At 41.5% G+C, this 12,051-nt stretch overlaps 1 protein-coding gene across 7 annotated transcripts in view; it reads left to right on the forward strand.

Annotated features, from left to right (window-relative positions):
* The window catches only part of CUX1 (cut like homeobox 1), a 273,254-nt gene that overhangs the window by 44,812 nt on the left and 216,391 nt on the right, over nucleotides 1-12,051 (forward strand). For all 7 annotated transcript variants that reach the window (XM_054287447.1, XM_054287441.1, XM_054287444.1 and 4 more), the window contains exon 2: nucleotides 6,139-6,249. In XM_054287447.1, the coding sequence (XP_054143422.1) occupies nucleotides 6,139-6,249 (111 nt within the window). The remainder of the gene's footprint in view (nucleotides 1-6,138; nucleotides 6,250-12,051) is intronic.

Below are 12,051 nucleotides of genomic sequence, written 5' to 3' on the forward strand. Positions count from 1 at the left end.
GGGTGTAGAAGAAAAGACAGGAATAATCATCTCAACTCTGGCACTGCCAAGCTTTTCCTCTCTCAGTGCATTTATTTCTGGCATCGATATCTGTGCGGCTTCTTTCTGCTGATTGCAGCTCCTTTTGAAAAGCCAGTGCTACCTTTCCCCTCTTGCAAAATAGTTTGATAAGTTTTACCTACATTTGTGGCACTGGCTGTTCTTGTGAGCAGACAAAGCCACAACACCCTTTCTTTTTTTGTTGTTGTGGGTTTTTTTTTTTTTGGGGGGGTTTTTTTTTTTTTTTTAGTAGCCTGCTAATTAAGATAATTTTATTGATGTCTCCATTGGCACTTCTGTTCTTGCCCTCTTTGTTCTATGCAGTGGCCACCACACACATTGACTCCCTGTCCCCAAAAGCATTGAGTAGAGCCCTAAATTTGTTCCACTTAAAGCTTTGGAGTCAAATTACTTCAGTATGCAGAATAAAATGTGTTTATTGAAATTTTCTAACTAATTCTGCGTGTGAAAGGTACTTGCATCAGTTTGTCAAGTGGCAAAATGCTTCCTAAGAAATGTGTTTTAATGCTTGTGAGTTTTCACTGTTTTTTCCCTTCCTCTGGGAGTGTAAATTACAGGTGTTCTGCTCTTTGTTATTTCTTCAGCAGTCGCTGCTGGGGTGTAAGATGGGATCGTGGTTCTTGAGATGTTGTGCTCTTGTTGAACTGTTTGGCCTTTCCTTTTGCTTGTTTTAGGAAGGGCCTTTACAGCAAGGCTGGCACAAGCTCTGCTCACAGAATCCTTACAAAGTTTTACCTTTCTAAGCATTTTCAGCTCAGAACTGGGTTGGCCTTTTACAGTCAAAACAGACTTAAATGAAAATTCCCAGTGTCAGCTCTGTGGTTTCTCCCCCAGTCATAATCTAGAGCTTTATCAGGTGAACATGGCTTTGTTTTTCCAGAGTAGCACACCAAGCTTGCAAAGCAGTTTATAATTTCTGAAATATTTTGAAATACTTATATAATTGGTATGTTGATTTCTGGATAGGTGCAAATGATGGGGTTTTGAGACTGAAGGGTGGATTGCCTCATGGAGCAGTCAGGGAAATGTAGAATTTCCCCAAGACAAGTAGGCTGTGAGTGTGCAGAGTTGTGCCAGATGTTCCTACATTGGTGTCATCCTGGCACCAGGAAACTTTCCTTTAATAGGAAATTAAAAACTGCAAAAAGCTACATTGAGAGCTTTTATAGATCTGACAAATGCACTCCTGTGAGAGGATGAAAACAGAAATGAAACTTCTGAAAATTCCTTTCAGAAGCAGATTATCTGTAGACTGGGGAGCTGATTGAACTGGTGATAAAGGGAAATACCTCAAGTACACAGGAACAGGATTTCAGGGGAAGTGGTTAATGCTGCACTTACTGCTAGAAAATTCCTGATCTACATGAAGTTGTGGTTTGTGTTGGTCATTGTAATAGGTAAAATGAGTTTATGAATTATTAAGGTTGGAATTATTAAGGTTGGAAAAGACCTCTGAGATCATGAAATCCAACTAAACCAGAGCACTGAGTGCCATGTCCAGTTGTTTCTTGAACCTTTCCAAGGGTGGGGACTCCACCACCTCCCTGGGCAGCCCATTCCAATGCTTGACCACCTCTTCTATGAAGAAATTCTTTTTGGTGTCCTGTTAATCTCTGCAGCCATGCTTAAGGCTTCCAAAGGCACAGCTTAGGCTTTGCATTCCATATCATAAATAATCAGTTTGTCTTAAAGTTGTGATATGTGTTTCTTGTTCCAGTGTAGGAGCTTTGTGGTAAATGCAGCAAGGATTAAACATTTACATATGGGAGAGTTACAAAAATTGGGGATACAGTTATGTCACAGCACTTATTGATGGTTATTTCAGGTTTCTGTCACTTCTTCCATATGGGCCATGGGAATACTGGTTCAAAGCAGAGACTGAGGACGAGTTCTGGTTATTGGAGCAGCTTTTGGGGGAATTGGGGTGCTGATGTGTGGTGGTTTCTTTGGTTGTGAAATGCCCATGGCAGGGCAGTGCCAGTAACTGTTAGAAGTGGGTGAGGGAACAGAAACTTCATAAATAGCCAAGCAAGTTCAGTTTCTTTCCACACTTGTTTTCCTAAGTGAATTATTTCCAAAATTGTTTTCCTAAGTGAATAATTTTTAGGATTCACCTTTGAGAGCAGCCACCCAGCAGGTCTCAGGTATGGAAGAGCTGACTTGAATCTTCTTATTATGGGAAGGCAAGGCCTTGTTGTGTTTAACTGGTCAGTGGTGCAGCCCTGCTGCTGGGTGATTATCAGAGAATGCATCTGGTAGGCAACGACGTGTCAGCAGCAAAGGAAAACAACCTTGAAACTGGCCTGCAGTGAGCCTGCAGTTTCATAATTACTTGGGGTGATGCTAATTGCAGGCTGGTGCCCAAAGGGGGATTCCACAGCCCCCTCACTGCAGCTGGGCTTTCCCACCTCCTGTGGGCACAGCTGGCCCTGCACTGGGAACTGGTTGGAGGTGGGCAGGGAAGGATGAGATGATTTCAGCAGGATCCCTCTGCTCTGGTGGGTCCCATGCAGCCACATCAGCCTGGGGGGACAGAGGCAGCATGGGCTGGGAGCCCAGCAGGGTCTGGAAACACCTGAGTTAAGGGAACATAAATTCACTCCAAGGTGATTGTTGTTACACTGCATAGTGGATTGACCCTCCTAGTTTTAGATTTTTTATTTCTGTACTGCCTGAAAGAAAGCTTTTAACGTTTGTTTTCTGGGGCCTGTTTCTAATGACTCCCACACTTAGGAGCATAAGACTTTCTTGTCTCCTCTCCTCCCACTGCCTCCCTCCCACCCCGAGTAAATTTACTGAAATGGGTCAAAGTAGAAACCCTGGAGAGAGTTCTTTAGTTCTCTCTGAACTGTGCCTGCCCTGAATCGATGGGACTTTGGGGCAGGGGGAGGGATAATGGTCTTGCTTGTTCTCTAAATGTGCTCCAAGCAGTGGCTCCCTTTCTGCAGGTGGCTCTTTTGGGCCACAAAGTTCATTAGCCAGTGTTGAATCATCAGCTTCAGAACTGAATTTCCAGGCTTTGAATCCTTTCCACAGCCAGGTCACTGCTGCAACACCTTTGAGCCCTGGTTTTTGTTTGCTTTTCATTGGAGCCCTTTGGATTTCAAAGGGAAGGATGATACTGAAACATGGGCTCCTCTTTTTGACTCTCTGTACAGAATTATGTCTCCTTTTACTTGCTATCTACTTAGAAAGTGATTGCAAAGCTTGGGGAAGTGTTTATGTCTGAGTGTTACAATGTACTCAGGTCTGAAATATTGATATTACTGCTATTTGCTCCTTAAAATGAGCTTGTTTGCAGAAATAATGCATTGGCCACATTAATTTTTTTTAAAGATTAAATCACAAAAGTATGAAAAATCTGCCATTAGTCCTTGTGGGTGATAATCCTGTGTCTATTACTAGGTTTAAATAAATGAAACTTGCATTGTACACTGTTCAGATCAAGTAAGGAAGAAAAGATTAGCAATTTTCCAAACAGTTTTGATTCGGGTCTTATTAACTATGGCATGGTTTGAAGATTTAATACCTGCTTTTGTATCAGACCATGGGGTTAGATACCTGCTGCTCCTCAGCTGGAATTGCATCTCTCACTCTTGGTGCTCATCAGTGCAAGATGTGGAACTCCAGAGCCAGAGCTCAGTGCAGTGTGAGCTGTGCCTGATATGGCACAGGAGGAAATGTTTTGTGGGGAGGAATGATCAGACCTGTCCCAGAAGGAGTTCAGGAGGTAAAGGGAAGGAGCCTGGTATAAGTGTGCTGTGGCTCTGGTATCAATCATGCAGGGAGGTGAGAAAGTCCTTTGTCATTTGCTCCCTGACTCTTCATGGTAGCACAAAATATGGAATTTATTTCTTTTTTATCCAGTTTTCTTTCTTGTCTCTAAACTTGGAAGCACAAGTCTTAAAATCTTGCTTTTCCATTGCTCAGGTTCCTTGCTAGGGATTGATACCAGAAACCAAACACTTGGTTCTTTGCTCCACTGAAATTCCCTCTTACTTCATGATTTGTGTTTTCTTTGCTTGGCTCTAAATGTGTGCTTCCTTTTTAAATATAGTTTTCCAAGTTTCTGGCCGTACCAGATTGTTTATATTTTTTAAAAGCCTTCTGCTTAGCCGTTATATTGCTCTTTATAGTTCTGCTTAACCACATTGGTTTCTGTTGCTCTTTTTTCTTGCATAAACTTAGCTGGGATGAATTTCAAATGTGGTTTATCCAACTGTTAAGTATTTCCCACTTTTCTGCAATAGATTTCACATATGTTACAGAATTCCAAACCAAGATCTGGTGGACATATTGCCCTGTTTCTTTACCCAAAGTCAGATATGGAAGGATTTTTAAGCATTTCAGTGACAATATTTAGGTCACTGGTTCCAGCACACTGCTTGGCTTCAAATCCATTTGTCATATTGAGCTGGTTTCCAAGGATTAGGATAACTATGGTCCATATATTTATTAAAAAATGTTAATTTTTTGCTAATAAACCTAAAGGGGGAAAAAATATTGATCCTCTTGAGTTGGGAGCTCAGAAGGTTTTTTTATTTTCCATCCAAAGGTCAAACTGTGGAGTTCCATAAGAGGGTTTTTTTATTTTCCATCCAAAGGTCAAACTGTGGAGTTCCATAAGAGACGTCCGTCCATCCAGGATTTACCCATTCAAAAATGTATCCAAAATTAGGAATTAGGCTTTTTCAGAATATTTAGATGGTAATGTTTGTATCTAGTAACAAGTCAGCAACTTGCCCACCTGTTGAGGGTCTGGTATTAGACCTGACAGGAGGTCCCAGGCTTGTGCTTTTGGTCCCTTACAGGCGGTTGAGTTATGAACAGAAATATGAGTTTTTCCAGAAATATGGCAAGTTTCTGGTAGAAAACTGGAGAATATTGGGAGTTCTGCAGGCAGGTTGGAGGGGATGAGGTGAAGGTACTTGTGCTCTAACATGTTCTCACTTTTCATGAACTTTTCTCACAGCCAGGTTTTTCTCTTTTTGAATTAATAAGAGGATAAAACAGTGCCAAATTTCTTTTATGAGTTCTTGTTTCTCCCAGTGACTTGGGGAACAATGTCTGTAGCTGAATGGAGAGGTTTGCCTTTATTTTTTCATTTAATGTGGAAATACTGCAGAAGAGGCACAGAGTGACACAGAAGATGGAGTGTTGTTGGTTTATGCACTGATAAGTGACCCGTTCAATCTATTATGGTGACATTTGGAGGCACAGCACCGAGTGGAGGAATTGGGATGGGGATAAAACACTTGGAAAAAACTGGAAAGCAGTGGGAGCTGTGCTTCAGCTTAGCAGAAACTGTTGGAAAATACTCTGGAATTCATCTTAAAAAAAGATATGTTTTGGAGAAGAAATGGACATACCTGCTGATGCCTTGGAGGAATAGATTGCAAAAAGATAATTTTGTATTCAAATAAGACAAGACTTAAATGGAAAAGGGCACTGCAGTGGCAGTGGAATATATATACATATATATATATATACACACAATGGAATATATGAAATTATATACAGCATGTCATAGGAAATTAAGAGTGACTGAGGTGTAACCAGTCCAGATTTAAGTATAAGGTTAACCAATACTTAAATTAATAAATTTTTATAGTGGGATAACTCAAAATGGGGAAAACCAGTATCTTTAAAAAGAGCAGGAAGGTGAAAATAAACCTGATTTGAATGTGTCCAAGATCTGTAATCTTCACTGGACGTGGGAATTTATTAGGAGGTGTGTATTGTGTGCCATTGCTCCTGTCCTGTGTGATGCTGGGGTGGAGCCAGTTTTGAGAAAAATGGTGATGTTTTGTGTGCAAGATGGAATCCAAAAGGTTGCAGCCCTTCATTTGCTGTTATCCAGGAGGTCAGATCTCTGCAAGCCTGGTGCTTGTTCTGTGCTGCTCCCCAGCCCTTCTATCTCCATATTCCCAATAACATGATGTATGTATAAGGGCTTTTGGAGTTTTTTATTTCTGTGGTGAGCAGAGCTCTGACTGAATTTTTTTATCCTTTTTGTTTGTTTGTTTTGGGGTTTTTTTGGTGTTTTGTTTATTTTGTTTATGTTTATTTTCCTTACAGAGGGAGCTCGATACCACAGCAACAATATTGGCAAACCGGCAAGATGAAAGTGAGCAGTCCAGGAAAAAACTCATTGAGCAAAGTCGTGAGTTCAAGAAAAACACTCCAGAGGTAAGGAGAAAATCTATCCCAGTCTCTTGCTCTAGTAGGTGGGCTTAGGCATATGCAAGTGATGATTTCTTAATGGTTTATTTCTATAATTTTTTTGTATGTATTGCCAGGTCCTTATCTGCTTATATCTGATGTTTTCCTCATCAGGGAGCTTTTGCATTCTGTAAATACTGAAATGTGGGTTGATGTTTTTAGAGGAAGCATCAGCACTGGCCTTCAAACAGGCTTGCTCTAAATTATATAATAATGTAAAACCTGGAGAATTGCAAAAAAAAAAAAAATTGTTCACCAATCCAAACTCTCGGAGCACTTGGATGTACAAAGTGACATTTTGCTGCCTAAATAAATCTATATCAAGGGCATAACTTCAAAGATGCTCATTTTTCCATCAAAAATCACATTAAGTTTCACTGTTGATTTCACTGGAAACGCAACAAGGTCAGGGCTGAGCCAAGCTCCCCTGGGAGGACGTGCATGGAGCACAGGTGTGGGGCAGAACCAGTGGGGAAACTGGGAGAGGTGAATATGGTCTGTGAGAAACTGGGAGTGTTTAAACTCCTCATGAGCAGGCACCTCAAACCCACAGATAATCTCACTTGGTTCCCTGCTGAAAGCAGAGCAGTGCTCAGGGCTGGCTGTCTCCTCTGTTTGTTTTGTGGATTTGGGTATTTTTTTCCCCTGCTGATTGCCAGCAATCTGTTCATCCAGGAATGTTGTGGCATTTCAAAGCCAGTTCCAGATAAACTGATCTGCCAGCACCAACTCCTTCCAAGGCTCTTCCTGGGAGGGAAGCAGCAGGCAGCTCTCCCAGCCTTCAGTGCTGCTTCTCCAGCAGCAGATGCTGCCCTGCATCCTGGGGGTGCAGCTTTTTGGGGTCTGTCCTGCTTGCTGGGATCCAGCTCTTTGGGGTTTATCTGCTCACAGACACTGATCCCTGGGATCCAGAGGTTTTTTGGGGTCTGTCCTGCTCACTGGGATCCAGCTCTTTGAGGTCTGTCCTGCTCTGTCTCTCTGTGGCAGGCCCCAGGGTTTCTCTTGGTGATGGTTCTGTCACACCCAGGGCATTTCTCTGGGCTTACATAAACACCCCAGAGAGCAGAGCAGGACTTGTCTGCAAATCCCTTGGCACCTCAGATTCTCATTCATCTTATGGCTGAGAAGGTGAAAGTGCCAAGACTTGTGGGGATTAAGGAGAGTGGACAACTGTGCTTTGGAAAAGGCTTGGGGAGAGAGTGGAAGTGCATTTGTGTGGGATCTTAGGGGAGAAGGGGAAGAGCAGGGTGAGAGCCTGGCAGGGAAAACGTGGATGGTTTCGTGTTGGGAATGGTGTTGGAGCTGGGCTTTGGGTGCAGGGCTCCCCCAGGCTCTGGGCAGTCCCTGGAGGGCAGGAGGGAGCTGAAGAAATCACCTTTAACCCCCCCAAGGCTCTCATGGTTTGAGGCTGTGGCCATGGAAAGGCTTCTTCAAACCAGGGCTGCTCCTTCCCTCACTTCTCCCTCATCTCATGTCCATTACATCTCAGCATAATCTCCATTACATCACTAAACATCCTGGGGGTGCTGCCCTGCATCCCTGGGGGTGCTGACCCAGGAGGGACTCCTGGGGCAGAGGCAGTGTTGTTTATCTGGTGCCCTGAGGAGGTTTTATGGGGCAGAAATCAGTTCTTTTTGAAGAAAAGAGAATTTGGGAGTGCAGGACTTTTTTTAAAAGGAGTAAAAGAATTTGAAGGGTGAGTTCAGGTGCTGTGAGAGGGTGAGTTGATTCTCGTTGCAAACTATTGGGGAAAGAAGGAAGGAGAGAAGTGAAAGAATATGGAGAGTATAGGAAATTGTACAGAATCTAGAAAATACATGGAGTTCTGGGCCCATATTTTCAATTGTTTGCTAAAAGCTTAAGTTCATACTACAAAACCTAACTTGTTTCTTGCTGCCTTCCTTTTTTTCCCTATAAGTAAAATGACAAATTCTTCACTGTAGCTGCCAGTCCCCATCTGATGGCATATTACAGGTTTCAGGAGGATTTCTTTAAGCCAGTTTTGTTTCTGTGGAGCAGAAGGGGAGCAACAGACAAAAACCCCCAAGATCCTACACTTTTAAAGTGCATTGTGAGAGAACACTGGTAACTCAGTGGGAGATGAATGTACAGACTCAAACAGATCCTCTTGTAATTACTTTAAGAGATATAGTGGGAAATGATATGCAATTAGTCCTTTCTAGTAAGGAAGATACAGAAGTTAAATCATTTGATGGGAAGGTTTTAAATATTATTTTACAAAATACAATTCTGTAGCCTCTATTCTCTTCCAGAATACGTGAGTTTTATTTATTCAGAAACAACACTCTGAACATGCCCAGTGTTTGAGGAAATTGGGATCTCTGCTGGGTTCTACATCCTCATCTTTGTCCTGGGACCCCTAGGAAAGCACAATCCTTTAGAACCTTGCATGAATTTTTTGGGTTCTTTCTTTGTCTGCTTTTTCCCTGCCATGGTGCTCTTCTGCAGCTTTGTTTCTGAAGAACAACTTCTACTTCCTCTGACTAAGAATGAAAAAGGGATCAAAGAATTAGAAGGAAGTATCTGAGCTGTAGGAACAGGCAGCTGTAGCCAACCTGAGATGTAGATTTTGTCCCCAAGGGTATGGAGGGAGCTCAGATGTGGAAGGTCTGTCCTGTCCAAGGGATTTGCTGTGGTGGATGGTGCTGTCCAGCTGGAAAACTGCACTGGATTTCCTCCTCACACAAAACTCACAGCTTGTGCAGTGTGTGTTCACCTTCAGCTGTTTTTTGCACTCCCCAAAAGCAGAGAGGTCTGTGAATATTCCTCAAAACTTCAGCAGTTTTGGGGGCGGTTGGAAATCGGGAGGAAGGATGAGGAACTGCAGCTTTGTCTGGAAACATCCTTGAGGTGCGCAGGGAATGCACAGGGGGACGCTGGCATCTCCAAACTGATACATTTAACTTCCTAAAACATCCAATGTGCTCTTTTCCATAACAAAAGAGTTCTGTGGGAGAAAACCAGCCTGGATGCAGAATGTTCTTCAGATAGATAAAAAACCCAGTGTACAGCTCAATTTCAGTTTCCACAATGAAGTAACAACTTTCTTGGCGTTAAAAGAAGAAACAAAGCCACAAAGATGGAATTGTTCAATGTAACAATTTGTTTCAGAAATGTACTTTCCATTTTGTGTTTCACCCTGCCTGCATCCCTGGTTTGGGCTGTGCCAGCATCTCTTTTCCTCTGCCCTTGCCAGTCCCACCATAAATCAGGAGACAAGTGTGAATTGCCTTGACTTTCCTATTCATTGTTGCCTCTAGATTTTCCATAATATCCCCTTGAAAGTTATCTCCTGTGCAGCAGAAAAGGATTTCAAAAATCCCTAATGAAGTTGAGGATACTTCTGTTTCTTTTTCCTTTAAAAGTTGTGACAGATCTTTTTGGGTCATTTCTGCCTTCTTTGCAAATTATCAAATTGCTGCAAAAAAAGCAATACAATGTTTTCATGTTTGGAGGAATGTCCCTAGGGCTTTTGGTATTTAAAAATGTTAAAATACTATTTCTGTCTTGGCATACTGGGAGATGACTCTGGGAAGAAGGATCTCATGTTTTTGGGAACTTTACATGAACAGAAAATTCAGCAGTGGTTGTGCAGAAACTTCTTCTGAAAGGGTTCTTAACCTGTTATTGCAAAAATATTCTTTACCTCCTCACACCTTTTAGGAGGTCATGTCAGACCTGCTGCTCATGGATGTTTTGGAGTATTTTCCGTCTCAATTTGTTTCCCCCTGAGCAGCTACTGTGGAAGGCTGAGTCTGGTCAGGAGATTACTTGAAACATCAATTTTACATGACTGTTACTTGGAAGACATCTCCAAATATATCATGTGAATTGCCAGCCTCCATCAGATGATTATTTTCTTACAGTGACAAATCCTGAACTGTTATGACCAACTGTGGTATTTCTGGGGTATTTTAACCTCTGTGAAATTCTTGTTTTATTTAATCCTGTCCTCATATGTCAATTCTGGTGTGAATAACAGAATGTTTGAATTACCATCTTTCAGAATTGGGGGTTTTTTAGTCTCTAAATAATTCCAGGTGCACAGGTTAATAATTTTTAGCATGAAGTGTAGGTTGTTCCTAATGTTGCTTTTGTTTTTACCCAGAGTCTTAGTTCAGTAACCACTTTTTGCTTACTTATTTCTGTTTTAGACATTGAAAAGCTTGTCTAATACTGGCTCTTTTAAGCCTGTTTAAGCTGTAACTCCCCATTGCTTTTCTCTAGGATTTGGCCAGGTAATATTGGGCTGTGGGGTTATTGCAGGGGTCACAAGACAAAAGCTCAGCCTGGGGTCAGCTGCTCTTGGGAAATGAAATAAGCAACTCATTTTGTAATGGGAGATCATGAGCTCTACAAAATCAGGCAGGTGTGAGGTGCCAGAATTAGAGACAGGAGCTTGCCCTGTTGCTGTGGGCTCTGGTTTTTATCCTGATGGGTAAAATAATAAATTGGATGGGTGATTCCTCACTGGTTTTGCCCTTTGCAGTTTCTGGGTTGTAAATGAATTTAGGTGGTGAGATTGAGAAAGTCGAGATTACCTTTAAATGCCCAAATTCCCACCTGAATCCTGTAAAGAAGATGAAAAGTTCAGTGGGTACAGTTATGGAGGGATGTGGGAGAACCTCTAAGCACAGAAACATAAATTCTCAAACAAAGATGCTCTGGAAAATGGAATATGGGAAAGTGCTAGAAAACAAAATAATACCTGAACACTGACTGGGTGGAGGGGCAATCTGCTGACCTGAGCCATTGGGTAACCTCAAATAAATGACATTTACCTGCCTATATGAAAGCTGTTTTCCATCAGTGTCACCCAAACCATCCCCATCCTGCTCCATCACAGCTCTGCAGTGGCCTAAAGAGAAAGAAAGATGCCTGGAAAATCTCCTGTTACACAAATAATGGTTTTATTCCCCATGTTGTATCAAAGTGATGCATATCTTTAAGATCCACAAGCTTCTAAAAAATTATAATTGTAAATCATAAGGAACTAAAGGAAATTCAGACAGTTATTATGGAAGGGCTCGGTTTTCAAAGTGCAAAATTCTCAAATTCTTTGTCCTCAGTGTTTCTGGACTATTCTATTGAAACAGCCAGCCTCTACAGCAAAATATAATATAATTAAGGGTAAAAAAAATTTTAAATAATTCTGCTGCTTGAATTAGTTTCTGAAATGAGAGCAGGATCTTCAGAATTGTGGGTAATGTTGATTCCCAGAGACTTTGCTCAGTCAACTTTGGTCTAGTCTGTGTGACAAAGTGGAAATGATAACAAAATCTACTGAAAACACACAGTCTGTCTGAGGATAATTGATGTTCTCAGTGTCTGTGTACAGGGGGTGAATATTGATTTGCTGCCATCTACAGCTGGGTTGTTCCACTCCTTTTATTGTTTTCTTTTTTCCTTCCCCCCTCCTTTTTCCTTTTCCCACTTTCCTCCTCTTTTTTCTTCTTTCCTTTTTATTCTTTTTTTTTCCCCTTTCTTTCCCAGTTTTCTCTTTTTTTCCCCTTTGATGAATACCTCTCCTTTAGGATAATATTTAGGTGCCATGCTCTTCCTTCCCACATTTTTATTTTTAAGAGCTTTGTTTGCCAGGTAAATTCTTTTTATGATAATTTGTACTATACGGGCTTGGCATTTCAAAAGCCAAATGGAGAAGTATGTTATTATTATTATTGTGTGACTTCTCCAGAAAAGTAATAAAATCTATTTCCATATCTTTAAAGGTGGTCTAAACACCAGTCT

This window comes from Melozone crissalis, unplaced genomic scaffold (assembly GCF_028551555.1).
Source record: "Melozone crissalis strain CALT ecotype California unplaced genomic scaffold, PUWL_Pcris_2 ptg000057l_1, whole genome shotgun sequence".
Classification (NCBI taxonomy): Eukaryota; Metazoa; Chordata; class Aves; order Passeriformes; family Passerellidae; genus Melozone; species Melozone crissalis.